The 25,484-nt window shown below is 38.4% G+C and overlaps 1 protein-coding gene and 1 non-coding gene across 15 annotated transcripts in view; one reads left to right on the forward strand and one right to left on the reverse strand.

The window, feature by feature from the left end:
- Positions 1-25,484, reverse strand: part of AKAP13 (A-kinase anchoring protein 13) — a 395,830-nt gene that overhangs the window by 94,828 nt on the left and 275,518 nt on the right. For all 14 annotated transcript variants that reach the window (XM_030930279.1, XM_030930278.1, XM_030930277.1 and 11 more), the window contains 2 exons: positions 12,803-12,878; positions 6,372-6,508 (listed from right to left, as the gene is read on the reverse strand). In XM_030930279.1, coding sequence (XP_030786139.1) covers positions 6,372-6,508; positions 12,803-12,878 — 213 coding nt within the window. The remainder of the gene's footprint in view (positions 1-6,371; positions 6,509-12,802; positions 12,879-25,484) is intronic.
- LOC115897810 lies at positions 944-1,053 on the forward strand. The gene has a single exon (XR_004057600.1). It is a non-coding gene; the product is annotated as a U6 spliceosomal RNA (small nuclear RNA).

Below are 25,484 nucleotides of genomic sequence, written 5' to 3' on the forward strand. Positions count from 1 at the left end.
GCCTAAATGTCTAATTCTCAAAATAATATCAAGGGACAAACAGAATGAACATCAATAAAGCAAAATGTGTAAAAAGCCTGCTCTAAAAACACACAAGAAAGGCTTCAAAGCAAACAAAAATGTTGAGTTAAAGTTTCCATTTATTAATTTGTCATACAGCCTTCTTACAAGTTAGCTCTTCTCAGTTTGGAAATAACTCACAGACAGTTGTATAGGTGCTTCTTCACTGGCATCTAATCTTGGAAGGATTTTGCCTTGAAAAAAAGGTCTGCTATCTCTCTGGCACTTTACCAATCTGAAGTTTATAAAGCAACCATCTACCCTTTTGAGAATCATTAAAATAAGGTGGGAAAATCTTTGGTGGCCTATTTATACATATTTTAAAAACAAAGAGCTCTGTCTAGAATATATTCTCAACACAAAGCCTTTCTTCCTAATATATGCTTTTAACTCTGATCTCACTGAAGCTACATGATTTCTACAGTCTTGTGCATCTGGTAAGAATAAAGTTCACACAGCATAATATTCTTATACTCAGTATTTTTACTGCACTATGCAGCTCTTACTATGAATTGGTGGTTATTACTTGAAAAAGGAAAACAAAACATTACTGGTGAAAATGTAAAATGGTACAACCACTTGGGAAAAGATCTGTTTCGTAGCAAATTAAACCTATACCTACCATATAATCTAACAATTTGAATTCTAGGTATTTACTCAAGAGAAATGATATTATTTAGATTCCATTTATACGAAGTTCTGAAACAGAGAAAACTAATCTGTGGTGGGAAAACAATTAAGACAGCTGTTGCCTTGAGAGGGTGTGAATGCAGACTGACTGAGAAAAGACATGAGGCAACTCCAAAGCAATGCTTATAGTCTGTATCCTGTTGCAGGCTGGGTACAAAGGTGAATGAAGGCTTCTATCAAAAGTCACCGATGGGTGCTCACTTTGATAGCACATATACTAAATTGGGACGATGCACAGAAGATTACCATGGCCTCTGTGCAAGGATGATGCACACATTCGTGAAGCAGTCATTAAAGTTTTTTTTAAAAGTCACTGACTGGTACCCTCAAGATTGTACATTTCACTGTATATAAATTTTACCAAAAAACCCAATCAGCCTATAAACAAATATTGAATTCTAAGTGTTCAGAGGTGAAGTATATTGATATCTGTAACTTACCTCAAAGAATTTAGGCAAACTGGGTGGACAGAAGGATGGACAGATACATAGTTACATAACAGAGCAAATACAATTAAAAGTTAATTGTAGGATCTAAGTAGTGGGTATATGGGTGTTCACTGTACAATTCTCCAAATGTTCTATATGCTTCAATATTTTCTTAATAAAATGTTGGGGAAAATGCCTGACTGGCTTTCTCAGCCAGAGTTACATTATACAGGTATGGACACATAAGTGTATACAGAGGTATAAACATTATATACATAGAATTACAAAAACTGCTGCATACTTTATATCTTGTTACTATACTTAAAGAAATCATGCTTAATACTGCCAAAATACTAGTCCTTTAATCTCCATTTATTCCCAAATATTTATTATTATTATTTATAATAATACACAAGGCACTCTACTATGGACCTTGGAAAACAACAGTTCACATTTTAAACACCTAACACACGCCAACCACTTAATCCATTTATGTTCAATATTTTAAGAAAAGTACCTGATTACAAGCATTACCACTGGTTCACAGTTTTAAATTTGTAATAATTTCAGCACTTGTGCATAGGCAATTGTAGTTTTCTTTCTTTCTTTTTTTTTTTTTTGAGATGGAATATCACTCTGTCGCCCAGGCTGGAGTACGGTGGCACGATCTCAGCTCACTGCAACCTCCACCTCCCAGGTTCAAGCAATTCTTCTGCCTTAGTCTCCCGAGTAGCTGGGATTACAGGTGCCTGCCACCACGCCCAGCTAATTTTTGTATTTTTAGTAGAGATGGGGTTTCACCATGTTGGCCAGGCTGGTCTTGAACTCCTGACTGCCAGTGATCCGCCTGCCTCGGCCTCTCAAAGTGCTGGGAGTACAGGCATAAGCCACCACGCCCAGCTGCAATTGTAGTTTTCTTAATTAGGATTCTGTAAATACATTTACTTTTATTTATTTTTACGACAGTGTCTCCCTCTGTTGCCCAGGCTGGAGTGCAGTTGCACAATTACAGCTCATTGCAGCATTGAACTTTAAGGTCCAAGTGATCCTCTCGCCTCTGCCTCCCAAGTAGCTGGGACTACAGACGTGTGCCACCATGCCTGGCTAATTTTTAAATTTTTTAGTAGAGACAGGTTCTCACTTTGTTGCCCAGGCTAGTCTCAATCTCCTGGACTCAAGCAGTCCTTCCACTTCAGCCTCCCAAAGTGTTGGGATTACAAGTGTGAACCAGCGTGCCTGGCTTACATTTACTTTTATCTCAAAAAGGTTTTTTGGGTTTTTTTTTTAAGTAATTTTTTTGGCTTGGGGGTCAAGGACCCGAGAAAAACTACAACACATTAAAGAAGGATGTTCCCTTTAGGTTTTGTATCTTACATAATTCATTTTGATTTTTTAAAAATCAATTGTAGATACCTCTTCTAACTAACCTGGGGAAAAAAATACATGGAAGGGCTTTGATTTACCTCTCTTTGGGAAGAGAAGCAGCAACTATTAATATTTCCTGTAGACTTTAATTACCCTTTTGGATAGTAGAGTGGCCTAGATCATTATATTTTATAATCGTACTAGTGCCAAAAAGAATCCTAGGATTTCTTTTCACTTTAAAAACAAAATCTAAATTTTATACTGTTGATTAAAGACCTTAGGAACTCATACATATTCATGAGAATAAACATGAAGCTCATAACACTCACTAAAAAGTCATTTACCAGGAGGCATACTGAATGGAAAGACAGGGTTAAGGTATAAAGGTCACAACAAACATTACGGGCTGTTAAAGACCTCTGTGAGGCCAGAGCCACACAAATGGCTGAAGGAAGTGACCTCATGTACCACTCATGGTTCACAGAAAAAGATGTTGCAATCTCTTGCCTACAGATTATTTTTTAGAGAAGGAGAAGAGGGTTAGAACCTGGGAACAAACTGCAAGACATTTTGATATTTTGCATAGCACCCTCTGTGGATGACCACTAAGGACGACTTTTAAGGAAGCAGCTGATGGCCTATCTGCCAGTGCCACACTTTTATTTAATCACTGGCTATTAGAGCAGGTTTGGAGAGGTTGAGAATAAAATAAAAAATGAATGGATTTTAGAGTCAGGCCTAGATGCAAACCTCAAGCTGGCTGCTCACCCACTAAATAATTTTGGATACATTTCTTTACCCATCAGTGCCTCTATTTCCTCAAGAGCATAAAACCACCTACTCATCAGGGTTGATGGGCAACAAACTGAGATCAAATATTTTAAAAATTTAGTTCAGTACCTGTCAATATTAGTTTATCTCTCTCCTTTTTGTAAGTCAGCCCTTGGTTTCATTAATGCTAGAGCAAACATTTATTGCAAAACCTCTCCTGGTCACAGGCTACTTTGGTAGAGCAAAAACACTAAGAGAAAAATCCTCCCCATCTCTTCTCAGGCCATTTAGACATTCTCAAGCACGCATGAAGAGGTGAAAGGGAACCTGCCGTTTCTGGTTTTCCCTAAGTAGTCTGGTATAAAATGTAGGTGTTATTTACTTATTTATTTTTGAGACAGGGTCTTGCTCTGTCGCCCAGTCTGGAATGTAGTGGCGCCATCATGGTTCACTGCAGCCTTAACCTCCTGGACTTAAGTGATCCTCCCACCTCAGCCTCCCGAATAGCTGGGACCACAGGTGTGCACCACCATGTCCGGCTAATTTTTGTATTTTTTTGTAGAGACAAGTCCCATTATGTTGGTTCAGGCTGATCTCAAACTCCTTGACTCAAGTGATCCTCCTGCCTTAGCCTCCCCAAATGCTAAGATCCTCCATGCCTGGCCTCCTTCAACTTTAAAAAATTATGTCTGTCTAGTATTCTTGGAAAAAAAAAAAAAAAAACTCCCAAATCTAGCGCAGGTCATTTATATGAGCAATTTCGTAAATGGTTCTGGGAAACTAAGAAGGAGAAATATAGAAAATTCTAATTATCCTTAGCTAGGAAAACCATTCAGTTAAGTGACCAGAAGTAACTTTGAGTCTGCAGAGATGGTAATATTCGGGTACAAGCTGTCATGCACCTAGGAGGTTGCAAGCGTTTCTTAATGAAGACACTTCAGTTTTTTAAAAAAACTTTTTACATTAAAATTTTCAAACATATATAAATGTTTAACAAATATCTGTATATCCATGACCTAGTTTCAGTGATTATCAATGATCCCATTTTAAAGCTGGAACTTAGAGATACTACCTGTTTATCTCAGTATGTTTTTAGCGACACATATCTTCAGAATGGTATTCTCCTTACGGGGAATAGAATTCCTTACAATTAAAACCTCAAAGTCACAGTGGAAATTACCTAAACTCTGATATTATAAAATAAAATAAAATATAAAATAAAATAAAACTATTGATTTCTCTATTCCTAAGTAAAAAGAGAAAGGCAGATCTTCTAAATGTGGAGTTTTTACTTCATAGAATTTTTTGTCAAGTCACTATGAGTAACAATGATAGAAATCCTTAAGGTTGCATCATATTAAATAAGTCTTTCCAAGGAACTTGGGAAGACAATGTGCTCAAGATAAAAATACTGTATAGAAGTTACAAGAATAGGCCAGGTGTGGTGGCTCATTTTGGCCTTAGGGAAGGCCAAAAATGAAAGGAAGGTACACAGGGTACATTCACAGAGGCACTGATATGCTCCTGATTCCCAAATCTTTAGGTCTCTATTCTTGTAACTTATCTTTTTTTATTTTATTTTTATTTTTGAGACAGAGTTTCAGTCCTGTTGCCCAGGTTGGAGTGCAGTGGTGCAATCTCGGCTCGCTTTAGCCTCCACCTCCTGGGTTCAAGCAATCCTCCTGCCTCAGCCTCCCAAGTAGCTGAGATTACAGGCACACGCCACCATGCCCAGCTAATTTTTTTTATATGTTTAGTAGAGATGGGTTTTCACCATTTCCAGACTGGTCTCGAACTCCTGACCTCAAGTGATCCACCGTGGCCTCCCAAAGTGCTGGGATTACATGCATGAGCCACCACACCTGGCCTATTCTTGTAACTTCTACACAGCATCATTCACCATCTTGGACAACTTAATCATCCACTAACACAACTGCCCTCACCACTTCTCCGAGCTCATTATAAAACTAGAAGGAACCGCCTTGGTAGATGACACAGTGTTTCTGCCTCTTCATCTCCTTACCATTAAGAAAACCACTTGTGGCATGTAATTGAGTAGCATTTGCCATCTCTGCTGTGGGAAAGCCCTCTATTCTTCTCAGAGGAACAAAACAGAACTTGCTGCAACTAGAAACAAACATAAGCAAAAGAAAGCAAACTGCCCCCATTCCCCACCTCCCTTAGACAGTCTCAAATTATATGCAAACGTGAGCTGATTCATGTGGAAGGGCTCCATCGCAGAGATCTAGAAAGTTCCAATTAAGCAGGCTAGATGACGATAAGTGGTATGACCACACTCAACAGGAAGCTTCAGGCCTAAACACATTAACCAGAAATGACTCTACAGCTGGTTTATACATATGACATCATATAGTCTGAGCTGCGGTCCTTGCTGCCCACTGAGAAGTGTTTACTGTCATCTGACTTAATTAATTCTAAAGGAACTTCCATTTCTTTTGACTCCTGTGTGAGCTTCAAAATCTGCATTTAACTAGCCACAATTTCACATTAAATCACTTTGGCCAATGCTTTTTTCTTTCCCTTTTTTTTTTTTTTTTTTTGTTTTTAGAGACAGAGTCTCGTTCTGCCGCCCAGGTTGGAGTTCAGTGGCGCGAACTTGACTTACTGCAACTTCTGCCTCCTGGGTTCAAGTGAGCACCTCCAGCTAATTTTTATATTTTTAGTAGAGACGGGGTTTCACCATGTTGGCCAGGCTGGTCTCGAACTCCTGACCTCATGGGGTCCACCCACCTCAGCCTCCTAAAGTGTTGGGATTACAGGCATGAGCCACCATGCCCAGCCCAATGCCTTTTTCTAAACCCTGGTAATCTGGTGTTTCCGTCTCCAAGAGAACATTTACACGCCTCTCAGAGTGAGTGAGGCCCTACAAGGCTAGCTGGATCACAACTTACTAGCAGGAGTTACATATTTAGGGAAAAAATATGTCTTGGGAAGACAATGAGCACAAGAGGGGAAAAAAGTGGAAAAGAGTTTGGGAAACCCAAATAGGAACACGAAAGCCATGGGACAAAAATGAAAGGAAGGTTCACACAATACCTTTGGGAAGATGATGCTGTCCATGTCATCACTGGGTGAATGAAAGAGGTCAGAATCACTCCCAGATTCTCTTTTAAGTACACCTTGTTTTGAGGTGCACACTCTGCCCAGTCTAACATCCAGGAAGTTCTCACATTCTGAAAAAGAGAATTTATTCACCAATATTGAAAATAAAACAAAAAACAAAAAGAACCACTTCCTTTTCACCCCAGCAACCAGTCTTTTAAATCTCTCTCTCACTCTTTTCTTTTCCTTTCCTTCTTGTTTATTTTTTTTTCAATATCAAAAAGCTATAAAGGACACAGTCTAATTAGTAGTTCTGCTACTCCAATTCTAGGTTGATATAGCTCCTACAGGACAATCATGCATCTACCATGTTTGTATTAGGTACAGAAAGATGAAAGGATGATTTAGAAGCATATTCTACTTCTATTTAGATACCTGAACGGTAATGTTTTCCTCGTAGTAGTTAGGGAATTTTTTTTCTTTTGTCTTCAAAATCCAAAGTCTTTTACTAGCAACTATGTGATGCGGTTTGTTTTAAACTTACAGGTTCTACTGAGTAATAACAGAAATATAATTTAACTTTTCTTACCATAAATAGCTCTTAAATTGGGGGCATAATGTGCCAAAGTGGAAAAATATATCATTTAGAATCTGTTTTCAGTTCAATAACTAGAACAGGGACCCTGGCAAGCCAGAGGGAGGGGTCTGTGACAGAAATACTACCTTGGTATATGGAGGGAGCCTAAAAACTTAGTAGCTTGAAATAAGCAAGATACTCTCTCTTATTAACTTTGCTTTTTTGTTTTGTGTTGTTTATTTTTAGATAGGTTTTCGTTCTGTTGCCCAGCCTGTAGTGCAGTGGCATGATCTCAGCTCACTTCAACCTCTGCCTCCTGGGCTCAAGCAATCCTCACACCTTACCCTCCCAAGTAGCTGGGACTGCAGGCACATGCCACCAAGCCCGGTTTATTTTTTGTAAAGATGGGGTTTTGGCATGTTGCCCAGGCTATTAACTTTGTAAACAAAAGTGACATGTGACTGGGTACTATACGGTTAAAGGGATTTGTAGATGGTGAAACCAAGAACCCAAGTCCATTACTGAGTGGATATGAGCTTCCTTCAAGAAGTTTTTGCAACCTCCGCCTCCCGGGTTCAAGCGATTCTCCTGCTTCAGCCTCTTGAGTAGCTGGGACTACAGGCATGTGTCACCAGGCTTGGCTAATTTTTTTTTTTTGTATTTTTAGTAGAAATGAGGTTTCACCGTGTTAGCCAGGATGGTCTCCATCTCCTGACTTTGTGATCCACCTGCCTCAGCCTCCCAAAGTGCTGGGATTACAGGCGTGAGCCAATGGGCCTGGCCCTAAGAAGTTCTAAAGATAAAGTCATGGCCAGGCATGGTGGCTCAAGCCTGTAATCCCAGCGCTTTGGGAGGCTGAGGCAGGAGGAGCACCTGAGGCCAGAAGTTTGAGAACAGCCTGGCCAACATGGTGAAACCCTATCTCTACTAAAAATACAAAAAATTAGCCAGGCTTGGTGGCAGGTGCCTGCAATCCCAGCTACTTGGGAGGCTGAGGCAGGAGAATCGCTTGAACCCGGGAAGCAGAGGCTGCAGTGAGCCAAGATCACGCCACTGCACTCCAGCCTAGGTGACACAGAGCGACTTCATTTCAGAAAAAAAAAAAAAAAAAAAAGATAAAAGTCATGCATCTCTGTTTTTGTAAGCAAGTTAATGTGTTATTTGGACAACCAGGTAGGCATGCTTTATCAAATTTGTAGGTGACACTAAGTGATGAGGGACTGGGCAGGAAACCTGGCTATCTAGGAGTTAAAGAGAACTCTACTTGGGGGAAGCAAATTCAAGAGGAACTGATAGTACAAGGTGATGACAAAACCAAAGAAACACTAATAGTTTTAGTCTCTATTAGTAAATAGTACACTGGCATCCAAAACGGGAACAGTCCTGTCACTATGTGCCATCCAGACCACACCTTTGGGATTGTACTTGTTCCTAAATAACATCTAAAGTAGAACACTGATAAACAAAAATGTGTATGTAGTAATGGGGTCACGACAGTCAAAACATCTGAGATACATTCAGCTTACTGAGGAGCTTGAAGAAAATGTGCCTAAAGACGGTCACAGATTCCCTCTGTGCTGTTCCAGGGGCAGAACAAAGACCAGTGAGTGTGAGCTACAGAGCTTCACTAAAACGGGGCTTCTTGGCAATAGCTTGGGTGCCCCATAAAGTAGTGACTATCACTTTACCAGAAGGGTTTTGGAACAGAGAATGACTATGTCAAGATATTACAGAAAAGGTATCTGCACAGAGAGGGAAGTAAGGGCTGGACTAGATAACTTCCAGTGTCTCCTTCGATTATTAGATTCCATGCTTAGATAATTATGTTGTCTCTGTGTGTTGAAACTGGGAAGAAATAGCTGTTCTAATGAACAATTAATTAGTGATAATCACTGAATTATCTGCCCTGGTAGCTTAGAGCAAGGGTCAAGGATGCACTGCATTGCTATAGGTCATAAATCGCTAGTCAATCAAATGATTTTTTCTACTAGTTAAGCATCTGGCTAAATACTGGGGAGTATTCAAATAAAAAGAAATGTTTAGTGTTGGCGGGAAGGCAGTTTACTGTCTTGTGGCAGAAATAAACATATTAGAAGACAATTTCAATGAAGAATTACACAAAAAAATGCCATCGGAAGTGAGACAGGGCTCATGGATGAATCTGAAAATCTTTCAGTTAAAAAAAATCACCTTAGTCTGTTTCAGTCTTGGTTCAAACTATTTCGGAGAGTGTTAGTTCAATGGGAACAGCTCTGCCTTTAGCCGAATGGAAACTATGGGTATTCTGGAGAATTTTTTTCACATTTCCTAGAGTATGTAGTAACCCAAGAGGAGTTGGTGGGTGTGATCTACTCCTTCTCCTTTCCCTGCTTGAAAAAATAAAAAAATGCCTTTCCGTGGTTGAGGGAAAAATAGGGGGGCTGGCCAAGAAAAGAAAGGGCTGTCACAGCAACTACACTGAGCTGCTCGCTGTCCAGCTGGCCCTCTAACAGACCACGTCCAAATTCCAGACTGGAAAACAAACTAGCTCATGATATTCGAATGGAAAATTCACAGGGAAGATCCAGATTCAGCCCTGGTAGGAATACTTCACCCAGAAAATAAATTCAAGCCAGCACTACAAGGGATAACAAACCAAGTTTGGGATGAGAGTCTACTCTGTGAGATAAAGCTGACTGCTGAGGAAGGGAAGAGAGAAAAGTACAGAAAGAAGGACCAAGGTGGAGAGAGAGGGACCATAAACCATTATAACCCCCCAACGTCATGGGGCAGAGGGAGGTGGGGGAAATCCCTAAAGGCGGAGCTAATCCACACCCTGTGTCACATGTATTGGTAAGTTTTCAATATTAATAAAATCTTTTCTTTCCTTCTATATGTTCCCTTCCTACTGAATAAAGGGGAGCAGCATATCTAAGTGTAAACAAGAGTAAAGATCTCTGGTTTTCGAGTTAGATTCATCAGGCTTCAATCTAGGTCTGACTACTTAATAGAAGAAAAATTCCAGGCAAGAAGTAATTTCACCCCTCTCAGTTGCCATTTCCATAACAGTGACAAGAGATGATCGTACTTCCCTAAAGGAGTCATAGTGACAGAAATAATTTATACATAGAGTAAACAGAACTCTGGTTTCCACCACATAGCAGGTGTGTGATATATGTATGTATCTAATGAAGTTAAGGCTTCATTAACATTTAATGTATGATTCAGTAAGTACCCAGATGACAGTACCTTAAAGATGGGCACAGGCAGGGCCAGTCCCATTTTATGACCCATATGTAAATTTGTCTATAATTTTTGTGTACTGAGCTATTAGCTTTTTAGAATACAAACTTTTTAAAAGGTGTTATCTAGTCATTTGGTTTTAAAACGACATATATGCCAACAAACTGTTATTGGGGAAGGGCAGGAAAACACACTGCTGACATCCTGTGGCCTCTGTTATGTCATCCTAATCATAATTCTATCTTGTAATTTGTCCATTATTAAAGAGTATACAAAGTGATTTTAAAAGACAGTAGTATCTTGGCTAGGTGCGGTTGCTCATGCCTGTAATCCCAGAACTTTGGGAGGACGAGGCGGATGGATCACGAGGTCAGGAGATTGAGACCATCCTGGCTAACACAGTGAAACCCCGTCTCTACTAAAAATACAAAAAAATTAGCTGGGTGTGGTGGTGGGCACCTGTAGTCCCAACTACTTGGGAGGCTAAGGCAAGAGAATGGTGTGAACCCGGGAGGCGGAGCTTGCAGTGGGCCGAGACCGTGCCACTGCACTCCAGCCTGGGGAACAGAAGAAAAAAAAAAAAACCTGTCTCCAAAAAAAAAAAAAAACAAACAAACAAAAACAAAAAAACTCTGTTATTTATTTATTTATTTGAGACAGAGTCTCGCTCTGTCGCCCAGGCTGGATCTTGGCTAACTGCAACCTCCGCCTCCTGGGTTCAAGTGATTCTTCTGCCTCAGCCTCCTGAGTAGCTGGGGCTACAGGCGCGTGCCACCACACCCGGCTAATTTTTGTATTTTTAGTAGAGACAGGGGTTTCACCATATTGGCCAGGCTGGTCTCGAACTCCTGATCTTGTGATCTGCCCGCCTCAGCCTCCCCAAGTTTTGGGATTACAGGCATGAGACACCTTGCCCGGCCAAAAGACAGTATCTTATTTGGTCTAATGCTATTGCTCTCTTGAGGAAGTGTTTATGAAGTGAAATAGAGAAACCTGCAAAACAAAGTACCTGGGATTCGCAAAAACACTATGCCTAAAATCAAAATCTCAGGTCTGAAGCTCAGTGGCATAATTCTGATCTGCAACTTTGTTAAATTGAGATTTTAAAATAATTACTTTAAAAAGACTAAATCACTTATGCTCGGGGTTAGCGTGTACAGTAGGTCTACAGAATTCAAAATTGTGTCCTGGGGAAAATGTCCAGGGGTTCAAAAATCATTTCTCTAAATATAGAAATTAAACTATGATGTGTGGAGATCTTTCCTTCCTATGAATATTCAAACTGTGAGCAACCTCATTTAACCTTTACTTGGCAGAAAGTTTCACTCTTGGGTGGTTGTAATTACACTTTTAGAAAAAGCCCCAAACAATTTAAGGAACCAAAACACAGTAGTAAGTGATACACATTTAAGTAGTAGGTTCTAGGAGGCTACATGGGGGAAGTGTCAGCTAAATCTGTGAACGGGGCCAATCTTGTAAAACTTGGACCCTGAACACGACTATAGCATAATATCCTTAACTACTCTCAAAAAATGAGACAAAAATAGAGAAAAACACTTTTCATATTTGTTTTCAATTATTTCCTTTGTAGTAAAGTCAGAGAGTTGAGAATCAATAGGAAACTGCTCTGGAGTTAGAGGATTCAAAACAATTTGTTTTTAAATTTAACACTACTGGAGGGTATCTACACGTAAACTATTTCTAAAAGACCTGCAAATGAAGACTAGGTAATTTTTAAAGCTGGGCAGTAAAAATTGGAAAGGCAAACAGAGGCTTGTTGGGTAAAACAGACTAAAAAAACTCAGAATGCAAATTACTAGTATTCACTTAGCAGCCATAGGAACAGGCACAGGGATTACTCATCGTGTCATCCGTACTACACCCTCAAAATTAGACAAGCTACTAATACTTTACGGATGGGAGGGAGACAATGTAGCACACAGACATTAGGGAACATACTTTACGTCACACAGAGTTAGAGGCTGGACCTGGTTTAAAAGTTGGGAATCCCAACTAACCAGAAGCCATGTGCTGTGCCATTAACAAGGTCTTAAGAGCACTGTACCCTCAAGTGTTGTTAGAAATAACTCAAAGATACTTAAGGAAAGACTTAATTCCTGACCATGCGTCCAAAGTGTAATGGTTCTCAACCTTGGGTACACGTAGGGTAACCAAAGGAGCTTATAAAGATTTTGATATCTAGGCCACACCCCACTCAACTAAATCAGAGTATCTGGAGGTAGGACCCAGGCATGTGTATATTTTTAAAGCTTGCTCAGCCAGATGATTCCAATGTACAGTCAAAATTGAGAACCTCAGGTATGGTTCTTAATAGTAGATTTATACTTTTGCCAGATTAAAAAACCTATGTCATATGTATATGCACAGCACAGATGCCTTCACAAATGAATGAATCATAAAGGCACCTATGATGTCCGTTACCAGCAAAATAAAATCCAGGTAATTACATGTGCTCATCTTCAACTGTAAGACAAAATGCCTACAAAGCCAAATCACATATATCCCTTCCACTGATGTACTGTATAATATGCTAAGGAAGGGCAGATCTCCAAATAAAACGATTTGTTAGAGTGGGCCTGCAGCTCCAGAAAATGAATGAGCTTACCTGGGCTCTGCTTGGAAGCCAAAAGAGATGCTGCATCAGGGCATGGCTCTATTGTACACCAGTTTTCTCGGTTTATCTGAAAGAAAAGGAAAACACTGTGTTTCAGTCACTGAAGTAATGTGAGATAATTTTATAGGTGCCAAAATTATGTCAACTGTACCAACATTCCTATCTTTTTATTTAATACAGGGTGAGCAAACATGTCAAGGGAAAAAAAATTTTTTTCACACTATAACCACAGCAATCTATACTCAAGGCTCTAAAGAGGTTGTCATTGTCAATAAAAATTAGGCATACAAAAGTAAGAGGAAAAGATACACAAAGATGAAGGCCATAGTGTAGGCCAAGGGTAAAATAAAAAAAGTTAACATATGAAATTGACTAAATATTAAAACACATATTTGGTGTGGCTCATGCCTCTAATCTCAACACTTTGGGAGGCTGAGGTGGATTGCTTGAGGCCAGGAGTTCAAGACAAGTCTGGCCAACATGGCGAAACCCCATCTCTACTAAAATACAAAAATTACCTACGCATGGTGGTGGTACGTGCCTATTATAATCCCAGCTACTCAGGAGGCTGAGGCACAATAATTGCTTAAACCCGGGAGGCAGATGTTGCAGTGAGAGTCGCATCACTGCACTCCACCCTGGGTGACAGAGCAAAACGCCGTCTCAAAAAAAAAAAAAAAGGCTCAGAGGGGTAGCTGAAGTAATAAATAGCAGGACTGGTACTGGAATGCCAAGTCTGTATTATTCTAAAAAGCAAAAACTTCCCCCCTCCTCATAAATTAAAAAAAATTTAAATATAGCCTTTATACCTCCCAACCATCTTAACATTACAATTCTCTACTTTGATTAAATTTTAAATTTTTAAAATTACCATTGAAGATTTCAATACTCCTCTCTTAGTTTATTGATAAAACAAATAGAAACAAAATCAGCAAGATAGAGAAAACCTGAAAAACCTCAACCAATCTGACCTAACACAATATAGAATACTCCATCCAATAACAGCATAAGACACATTCTTCTCAAGTGCACTTGGAATGTTCATAGTCTATCACACAAAACAAACCTCAAATAAAACAAACATATTCTGTAGCACAAAACAAGTCTCAAATATAAGAAAATTAAAATAAAAAGTATGCTCGGTGATCAAAACAGTATTAAATCAGAAATCCAAAACAAAAGATTGGAAAAAACTCAAATATTTGAAAAAAATTTAAAAAACTTCTAAATAGGCTGGGCGCGGTGATTCACGCCTGTAATCCCAGCACTTTGGGAGGCCGAGACAGGTGGATCACAAGGTCAGGATACCGAGACCATCCTGGCTAACATGGTGAAATCCAGTCTCTACTAAAAATATATATAAAAAATCAGCTATGCATGGTGGTGGGCGCCTGTAGTCCCAGCTATTCAGGAGGCTGAGGCAGGAGAATGGCATGAACCCGGGAGGCAGAGCTTGCAGTGAGTGGAGATTACGCCACTGCACTCCAGTCTGGGTGACAGAGATAAAAAAATAAAAATATTAAATAAATAAATAAACACTTCTAAATAACCCAATGAATCAAAGTATATTAAGAAAAATAAGAAAATGTTCTGAATTGAATACAAATTAAAACACCACATATAAAAATTTGTGGATAGAACTAAAGCAGTGCTAACAGCAATATTTATAACACTACATGCCTGTATTAGAACACAAGGTTTCAAATCAGTGATCTAAACTTCTACCTTACGAAACTAGAAAAAGAGGAGTAAATTAACCCAAAGCAAGCAGGATAAAGAAAATAAAGAACAGAAATCAATGAAATAGAAAACAGAAGAACAATAAAATCAATGAAACCAAAAGCTGGTTCCTTAAAAGGGTCAATAATATCAATACAACTCTGGCGAGGCTAATCAAAAAAGAAAAGCTACAAATGACAGAAATCAGGAATTACAGAGCGACACCATTACAGATCCTATAGATATTGAAAAAATAAAGAAATATTATGAACATTACTGTAATAAGTTCATCAAGTTGGATGAAATAGTAGCATTCCATGACACTATACAAACTATCAAAATTCACTCAAGAAAACACAGATAATCTAAATAGCCTTATTCTATTAAAGCAATTGAATCCATAGTTTAAAACTCTATTACAAGGAAAACTTCAGGCCTAGATGACTTCAGTGGTGAATGCCACCAAACATTTAAGAAAGAAATGTCAACTCTACACAAGCTCTTACAGAAAACACAAGAAAAGTATTCACAATGCAGCTCATTTTATGAGCCTAGCATTACTCTGAAATCAAAACCAGAGAGATATAAGAAAACTACAGATCAATATTCCTTAGGAATATAGATGCAAAAAACCTTAACAAAATTTTAGGTTAATGGAATCCAGCAATATCCCAGGAATGTAAGGTTGGTTTAGCACTTGAAAAATCAGTTTATTAACAGACCAAAAAACTCATGAACTAATGATCATCATTAGATCGAAAGAATCTGGGGCCGGGAGCGGTAGCTCAAGCCTGTAATCCCAGTACTTTGGGAGGCCGAGGCAGGCGGATCACTTCAGGTCAGGAGTTCAAGATTAGCCTGGCCAACATGGTGAAACCACGTCTCTACTAAAAATACAAAAATTAGCCAGGTGTGGTGGTGGGTCTCTGTAATCCCAGCTACTAGGGAGCCTGAGGCATGAGAATCACTGGAACCCAGGAGGCAGAGGTTGCAGTGAGCTGTGATTGTGCCACTCAACACCAGTCTGGGCAACAAAGCAAGAATCTGACTCAAAGGAAAAAAAAAAAAAAAAGTCAGCAAAATTCAACATCTATTCATGATAAAAACTCTCAGAACACTAGGAAGAGAAAGGAAATTACTCAAACTGACAAAGGCATCTATAAAAAACCTATGGTTAACATTATATTTACTGGTGAAAGACTAAATGCTTTCATTCTGAGATCAGTAACCAAAGATATCCATTCTCATCACTTTTATTCAACAATATTCTGGAGGTCCTAGCCAGTGCAGTAAAGCAGAAAAAGAAAGAAAACGCATACCATTGGAAAGAAGAAGTCAAACTTGGTTTATTGACAAATGGCAGTGACTGCCTATGTAGAAAATGCTAAGGAATCTATACAAATACTGGAATAAATAATGTATTAATAAAAGCAAGGTTGCCAGACACAAAGCAACATTTAAAAAAAGCAATGCTAGATCTTTATACTAGCAAAGAGCAATTAGAAATTGAAATTAAAAGTAAAAGCAATACCATTTACAAAAGCCTCAATAAATACAAAATAATTAGGGATAATTTTAAGAAAATATGAGTAAGACTCATACTCTGAAACCTTTATAAAACACTACTGAGAAAAAATTAAAGCAGACTTAAATAAATACAGACATACCATGTTTACAGATCAGAAGACTCAATACAGTTGTTAATTGTCCTCAAATTGATCACTACATGATTTCAAGACTTACTATAAAAGCTGCACTAACCAAACCTGCGTGATATTAAAAGGCAGACATATAAATCAATGTCAGAGAAGAGAGAATCCACAAACAGATCTTCACAGATATGGCCCACTGATTTTGACAAAGATGCCAAGATATTTTAATGAGGAAAAAATAGTCTTATGAACAAATGATGCTATAACAACTGGATACAAATATGTAAACAAACAAATAAAACTCCCCAAGATCTAAAATCTTACCCCAAACCTTACCACCTATAAAAATGAACTCAGAATAGATTATATATCTAAATGTTCAACCTAAAACTAAAAAACTCCTTTTAGAAGATGGAGTGAAACACTTTTATGGGACCTTGAGTTACACAAAGATTTCTTAAATACTACATTTTTTAAAACATGAAAAAAAAAAAAAATAAATCTTTGTCAACCTTAAAAACTTTTACTCCTCAAAAGTCATTGTTAGGAAAACAAAAAGGCAAACTAAAAACTGAAGGAAAATATTTATAAAACAATTATCTGCTAAGAACTCCTACCCAGAATATTTAAAAATAAAACAAAACAAACTCTTACAATGCAATAACAAAGCAACGTGATTTTTTAAATGGGTAAAAGATTTGAATAAACATTTCATTTAAAAAGATGCACAAAAGGCAGATAAGAAAAAAAAAAAAAAGATACCCAACTTCGTTAATTCACAGGAAAACGTAAATTAAAATCCCAAGGACATACCAACAGGCATCCATTACAACAGTCAAAATTTGAGACTGGTAATACCAAATGTTGGCAAAGATGTGGAGCAACCAGAACACAGAACTGTTGCTGAAAGAATGCAAAATAGTACTGCCATTTTGGGAAAGCGGTTTAGCAGTTTTTCATAATGTCAAACATATACTTACATACAACATAGCATCCCATTCATTTACCAAAGAAGAATCAAAACCTACTGTCACACAAAGACTTGCACTGGAATTTTTAAAGCACTTTAATTCATGAGAGCTCCTAATTAGAAACAGTCCAGATTGCCATCAAATGGTAAATGGAGAAGCAAATTGTAATATATCCATACAATGCTATAGACTCACAGTAAGAAGAAATGAACTGCTGATACCAACAACATGGATGAATCTCAAGAGTATTATGGTAAGTTAAAAAAAAAAAAAAAAGCCAGACTCAAAAGACTACTTATTGTATGGTTCTGTCTATGCAATATTTAGAAAAGGCAAACCTAGAGTAGCAAGAAAACATTAGTGATCAGCAGGGACTGAAGGAGAGGACTGACTACAGGGAGACAGAACAGAACTTCTGAACTGACAGAAATGTTCCTATTATGATGCGGTAGTGATTACACAATTTAAATATTTGTCAAAGCTCACCAAACTATAAACTTATATTGGTTAATTTTGTTGTATGGAAATTTATACCAGAATAAAGCTGAAAACAAATACATTCTCAAAAACAGAAGCATAAAATATAAGATTAATTTTAGTCTTCACAATTCCCAAGCACCTTAACATTATAACCCTTTAATCATTAAAACTGACATACTCAGATGTAATTCTAAATAATATGAGCAGAAATATCTAAACAAACTACCAAGTAGTTGTGAATATTTGTATGCTCAAAGACAGAAGCCTTGCTTTTATTCAATAATCTCTAAAATATATTTCTGATCACTTCAGTGAGAAGATATTAAACTCTTCTGCTGTTAAAGATCAACAGTTTTTACTGTATACGCTAAGTGGCAGAAGGCAGAAGACAGAAAGCTAGAGGACATTTTGTCAAATTATAACTGTTTGACAACAAAACAAATGAAAGGAATTAAACTGCTTGCAAAAAACCAGGCAAACTAGAACCACATGAAACAAAACACTTTATCATTTGCTCTGTTCAGCTATTTTACTATTGTACTATTACAGAGAGGAAAAACAGCAGGAACCAGGGGCCATCACGGTTTCAGTTTCTGGTGTGTTACAAAATGATGCCAAAAATTTAAAAGTACTCCTGAATGGAACTGAATCTTCAGCAGGTGCCCTGGGATTACACATATTAAAAAATATCCTTTCTGAAATGTACTTTAAGGTGTGCACAATAAGGAAGTAACCACAAATTCTGTAACTTTACCAACACCCTATCCACATCTTTCAAAGAATTGAAACAACACATTTTCTTTAAAAAAAAAAAAAAAAAAAAAGTCATTTAGAGAATTTTCTCTTAATTTCAAACTGCATTTCATTTGAAATGAGCCAAATTTTACTTATTGTGAGTAAGTTTATCTGCTAATAGAACCACTGTACTGCAATACAAAACTACACTTTTAAGCTGGAAGGGAAAATATTACTCCCCATCCCCCCCACCATTATTCCTGTAATAAGAAGAGGCTGCATGAAGACAGCAACAAGTTTAGATAGTTAACAGAAATAAAAGAGCTCAGATGATCCTTTAGTGACAAGTAAAGAATCTGCAAATGAACAACTACAAATTACCATATTACTGTCTCCTACCATGACCTTCAACAAGTTTTTTGGCCAACATTTTAGAAAACCCTATTAAAATTCTATTTCTGCTGGGCGCGGTGGCTCATGCTTGTAATCCCAGCACTTTAGGAGGCTGAGGCAGGGGGATCACAAAGTCAGGAGTTCAAGACTATCCTGGCTAACATAGTGAAACCGTCTCTACTAAAAAAATACAAAAATTATCTGGGTGTGGTGGCATGTGCCTGTAATCCCAGCTACTTGGGAGGCTGAGACAGGAGAATCGCTTGAACCAGGGAGTCAGAGGCTGCAGTGAGCCGAGATCGGGCCACAGCACTCCGGCCTGGCAACAGAGCAAGACTCTGTTTCAAAAAAAAATTATATTTCTTAGAATACTTTTCATTACCTTCTCAATACCACATGTCATTCCATTGCCAATGAGTAAAGTGAACATTATTTGCCTTGAATATGCAAGCGACTAAGACTCTCTATACTTCTCCTGTCATTTTAGGCACATGTGTTACATAAAGTGAGTTTCACATTTTACAAAATTATATACAATAAACACATACTACTAGAACAAAACTAAAGTTAAATATCTTTAAGTAAATATACTAATTTCTGAGTAACAGTGATGAGAACATATTCATGTTGGGAAACAATTCTCCATGTCCCTCTTGCATTTCTGCAGGTCTTGTCAGCAAAAGCCCTGATGGCCCTTTTATTCTAGACTATCTTTTCAAGACTGTTTGCATATCAAATATCCTTAAAAGATAAAAATATTGATTCCTTCCAAAGCAAAGGGCAGGTTTGTTTATGTCCAGTATAATAAAGATAATGTCTTAGTCAAGGGCAAAGGTCACACAAGCTTACTGTCCACTGTATAAAAATTCAGGTTTCCTTCAGGTTTAGATTTCTCAGCTGTGACACAGCATCAACCTGGACCCCTTCGTGTTGCCTGCATGGGGCTTAGGAAGCAAGGAGAACCAACAAGAAGGTGATGCTGATGCTGCTGGCTATGCAAAGAGTAACACATTTATCTGTCTCTGACCCTAGAATCCCATGACTTCAGCCAGCACCCATGAAACTGTGTCAGGATGTAAGTTAACTTGCCAGCTTGTAAGTACAGTAAAATCTCAGATCCACCACATTCTTAACAATTAGTATATACTATATAGTATTAAAAATTTTACACACAGTTGCAGCCAAAAATCTCTTGACATGTTACACTTCTGTGGTGTGATCTCCTAATCTATTTTCAATTGGGTGGATATGTCTGAATGACCACAAAGAGACAACTTATATTCCTTTTAACTTTCCTGAAGTTTCCCAAATTTTCTTCAATGGTTATATATTTATTTTACTTAAAAAAAATTATCTCGATAAACTTATTTTGTAACTTCAGGCTGATTAAAAAACAGTATACATAAAAAGTAGAAATAACTTTAGGTTGCAAAGACAGCACAGAAAGTTCCCGTTTATCCCCACTCCCTTCCTCACCGGTTTCTCCAACGTTAACATCTTACATAACCATGGCACAGCTGTCAATGCTAAGAAACCAACATTGGTACATTACTATTAAGTAAACTCCAGACTTTATTTGGATTTCGCTTGTTTTCCCACTAGTGTTCTCTTTCTGTTCCAGGATCCCATCCAAAATGCCACATTGCATTTTGTGTGTGTGTGTGTGTGTGTGTGTGTGTGTGAGAGAGAGAGAGAGAGAGAGAGAGAGAGAGAGAGAGAGAGAGAGAATGTGTGCATTATTTTGCATTTTAACATGTTTATTGAGATGTAATTCATATACTAGAAAACTGGCCCGTTTACCGTATATAATTCAATAGTACTAGTATATTCATAGAGTTGTGTAACCATCACCACTATGTAATTTTAAACATTTTTATCTTGACAAAAAGAAACCTTGTATCCATTAGTAGTTATGCCTCACCCCCATCCCCTGTCCCCTAGTGCCTAGAGAGCCACGAATCTATTTCTATCTCTACAGATTTGCTTACTCAGGACATTCCATACAAATAGAGTCATACATTATTTGGTCTTTCATGCTGGGTTCTTTCACTTAGCAAAATGTTTCCAAGGTTCACCCATGTTGAAGCATGTAACAGTACTTTACTTCTTTTATTTCCAAATAATATTCCACTGTATGGATATATCCACATTTTACTTATCTATGCATCAGTTGATGGGAGATCTGTTTTTTTTTTTTTTTTTTTTTTTCCCCACTTTCTGACTGTGATGAATGACGCTACTATGAACATTCAGAGTTTTTGTGTGGACATGTTTTCAATTCTCCTGGGCATATATCTAGGACTGGAATTGCTGGGTGTTATATATGACAACTTTATGTTTAATACTTTAAGGAGATGTCAGACTGTTTTCCAACGTGGCTGTAGCATTCAACAATTTTTCTACATTCTTGTCAACACCTATTTTTGTTATCTTTTTTATTGCAGCTACCACAGTAGGTGTGACACAGGTGCTCATCCTGAGTTTGTTTTTCTAATGGAAAATATTTTAAAATCTATTGTTACTTTCTAGAAAAGGAAGATAGTGTGAAGATGTAATGGTCGCCATGCTGGGATGTTTCTGTCCTTTTTCTATTTTTTAAAAACTGTGTTAAGTATATTCTATATAATAAACACTGTACCAAGCCTTAAAAACAAAAGTAGTAAAACATTGTCCTCAAAGAACTCACAGATTACATGTGAGATGTGAAAACGTTAGGTTGGTCAATAAGCCTACCACAGCATCTTGCATAGCAGACAATGAAATGTGTGTTCACTTGGACAATGCATGCTGTAATTAACAGAGACGGGAATGACAGTGAATGAAACACTATATTGCATACAGTATTTTCGGTGCTACACATAATTCTGGTTGGGTCACAAATGTTATATATACAGAGACACTGGGCCAGAATAACAACTTGCCATTTTACTTCATACTGTACGTGTCTGTGTCTGTGTGTGTGTGTCTGTGTGTGTAAAACAGAGAACAGAGAAGTCAGAGATGGCACACACCAGTGTCTAAGAGCCAGAGAACTTGGGAGATTAGAGCGTCACAGAAGCTGCAGCAGAGAAGTCAAAGCAGATACAAAACAAAAAGAAGTTACTGAATTTGGCAACTGTGAGCTCAGGAGTTCAAGACCAGCCTGGGCAACATGGCAAAACCCTATCTCCACAAAAAATACAAAAATTAGATGGACATGGTTATGGGCACCTGTAATCCCAGCTACTCAGGAGGCGGAGGTGGGAGGCTGGCTTGAGCCAGGGAGGTGGAGGTTGCAGTGAGCCAGACAGCACCACTGCACTACAGTCTGGGCGACACAGCCAGACACTGTCTCCACACAAAAAAAAAGGGTTATGAAAGAACTCATATTTCTCGATTCACGATACTTTAAAGTACCATCCCATAGATTTGACCTTTTTACAGACCCGTGAGAAGGCATGTTGCCATTTTAGAGAGGAAGAAAACACACTCAGTGAGGCTTGGTGATTTGTGGAGCGCATACGTGTATATGAACCATATTGTATTTATAGCTTTATCTGCTCAAAAGACCACAAGCTTCCCGAGAACAAAATCGCATCTATTTAACAGATCTCCCCAATGAGTAATAAGTGCATGGTTCATGGTGGATGCTTAATGAATAATTTTTGAATTCGTTATCCTCAGTGATTCTGAAGAAAACAGTGGAGAGATTCCTTTAGGATTATAGCCCTGTCTCCCTTTATTAGACCCATAAAAAACTTGAGGCCAAAGGAGGCAAAGTAATTTGATGAAAGTAATAAATATTTCAAACAGAGGACCCAAGGTTTCCTCACTTCCAGTCCACCACAAATTTCCCCCTCAAGAATCTCTTCTTGTTCTTTTCCCTTTTTCTTCTTTCTCCTTTCATTTTCCTTCCTTCCTTTTCAGAAAAAGAAGCTCTGTCACCCCAGGCTGGAGTAGAAACTCCTGGGCTCAAGTGATCTTCCCGTCTCAGCCTCCTGGGTAGCTAGGACTAAAAGCATGTGTCACCATGCCCAGCTGTTTTTTTAAAAAATTTTTGGAGAGACAGGGGTCTCACAATGTTGCTTAGGCTGGTCTTGAATTCCTAGCCTCAAGCAATCCTCCCACCTCGGCTTCCCAAAGCATTAAGATTACAGCCTCAGGCCACTCTGCCACCTCTTCTTACTCTTTACTTTGTTTTAGAATTCAATAATAATTGTTTAAAATTTTGTAGTATTAAATTGAATAAGTTTGGCAAAGTGTAATTTCACATCTTCAAGATTTATTGGAAAATAGTCACTGTTGATTTAGACAAAAATATTTAGAAAATAAGGCATTACTGAAATGACGCAAGTAAAATATGAAACTGTGGATACCAATTTTTTAAAATATCAAAATGCTGTAACTGAAAAAATCTAGTTTGTTTGTTGTCGGCTCTGTCAAGTAGTAGGATCCTGTGGTTCCAATCACCAGCAGTTAATTAACAATGATGTCCCGAGGAGGTTCACTGTCTCTAAGAACACAAGAAGCTTAAGCAAATCTGAGATGATGCATACTTTCAGGCAAGTTCTCTCTTTTGTTTTGGTTTTTTTTTTTTTTTTTTTTTTTTTTTTTGAGATGGAGTCTTGCTCTGTCGCCCGAGCTGGAGTGCAGTGGCTGGATCTCAGCGCACTGCAAGCTCCGCCTCCCGGGTTCACGCCATTCTCCTGCCTCAGCCTCCCGAGTAGCTGGGACTACAGGTGCCCGCCACCTCGCCCGGCTAGTTTTTTTTTTTTTTTTTAGTAGAGACGGGGTTTCACCGTGTTAGCCAGGATGGTCTCGATCTCCTGACCTCGTGATCCGCCTGTCTCGGCCTCCCAAAGTGCTGGGATTACAGGCTTGAGCCACCGCGCCCGGCCAAGTTCTCTCTTTTGAATAGGCTTCATTCATAAACATTTAAAAGTAAAACCCACACTGAAGAACAGTAAGGTTTTCGATCATTCGGGGCTTCTGCACCAGGATTGATTGGGAAATCTAGCAGAAGAAGGCTTCTTAAAGTTATCTTGCTGTCAGCTACACACTGACACTCATCCACACAGCTAGCCAGCAGCACTGACGGAGTGCTCACTTTAGGCAAGAAACCAAGTTAAGGTACAGCAATAGACAGGAAGGTGAAAAAGACATGATTCTGATTACAATTGGCATAGTAGGTCCCACAGTTTATAATTTTAATACAAAATGTCTTGGGTTACAAAGGCTTGACGTCCCAGGATGATAGATATATACATACATCCTTACGAGTCTATGGATTATCAGATTCAGTGAGATAGCTCCACAAACCATGGCCTGTAAGTTGGGAAACACTGATTAATTTGTGTAATACAAGAGGTACACAAACAGCTAAAATCCACAGAAGAAAGTCCCCAGCATGAAAATAATTCCTGCTCAAGAATCTGGGAAAAGCTCAACGAAAGTGTTGGTATACGAGGTAGGCTTTAAAAGCAGACAATATGCTTGAGAGAGAAAGATGGTAAGGCAGGGAATTCTAGCTATACAAAAAAAGCATGAGCAAAGCAGTTAGGACACTCCAGAGCTGGACTTCATAGCCTTTCACGTCACAGACTCCTTCGAGAATCTGCAAGAAGCCATGGAACTCTCACCAGGAACATGCATGCTACGTCACAATCAGTGGTTCTTTGCATAGCCTCATAACCCAGGTTAAAGACTTTTGCTTTTGAACCCAACAGTATCCAGAAGTGTAAACTGAGCAAGGAAGAACAACAGGAGATATAGCTACAATGAATCTAGGCTTTGTTCTCTAACAAGGGTGGACCCTGCCAATCATATAAGCAAGGTAGTAAAAAGATCAGTACTATTCTTGGCCAATAACTCTAGATGTGTACAGATAAAATGGGAGAATAGGGAGGAAGGAAACATATGGCATCTGAGACACAAAGGCCAGTTAGGATGAGCCTGAACTAGTCTAGTCTAGAGATAGTGTATACCTGGACTGGGGAGCACATAAAAGGTATACATCAGAAAGCTAGTACAAAGGGCAAAATTCACAGAAGTAAGAGAGAAAAACGGGTCAAAGATCCACAATGAACAGATACAGGAAATCTAGAGGGAAGAATATGATGTACCCTATTTGCCCATGTTGAGTTTGAAATAACAACATGTCTTGCAAATGGTTACACAAGGTTTTGGAAGCTTGAGAGAAAGTCTGGCGCTAGCTTCATTTACTCTTGAGGTAATTGATGAAAAGAGTATGCAAGAGAGCCAAGGCAGAGCTTGCAAAAAGAAAAGACACACACTAAAGGTAGCATTCATAGTAGATAATACATATTTGCAGATGGGGTGGCTTGGAAAGCTCATACTTGCTGGCTTCTTACAAACACAAACAGGACAAAAGTAAGTGTGCATTTAGGGAAATGCAAATCAAAACCACAATGAAGTAACACTTCATATCCAATAGGATGGCTTTTACACAGAAAAAGACAGAAAAGAAGTGTTGGCGAGGATGTGTTGAAACTGGAATTCTTGTTCATTGCTGGTGGGAATGTAAAATGGTACAGCCACTGCAGAAAACAGTATGGCAGTTTCTCAGAAAACAAAATTAAACATACAATTACCTTACGATCCAGCAATTCCACTTCTGGGTATACATGCAAAGAACTGCAAGCAGAAACTCAAACAAATATTTGTATACCAATGTTCATAATAGCATTATTTGCAATAGCCAAAAGGGGGCAACAGCCCAATGTC

Source organism: Rhinopithecus roxellana, chromosome 5, assembly GCF_007565055.1.
Source record: "Rhinopithecus roxellana isolate Shanxi Qingling chromosome 5, ASM756505v1, whole genome shotgun sequence".
Lineage (NCBI taxonomy): Eukaryota > Metazoa > Chordata > Mammalia > Primates > Cercopithecidae > Rhinopithecus > Rhinopithecus roxellana.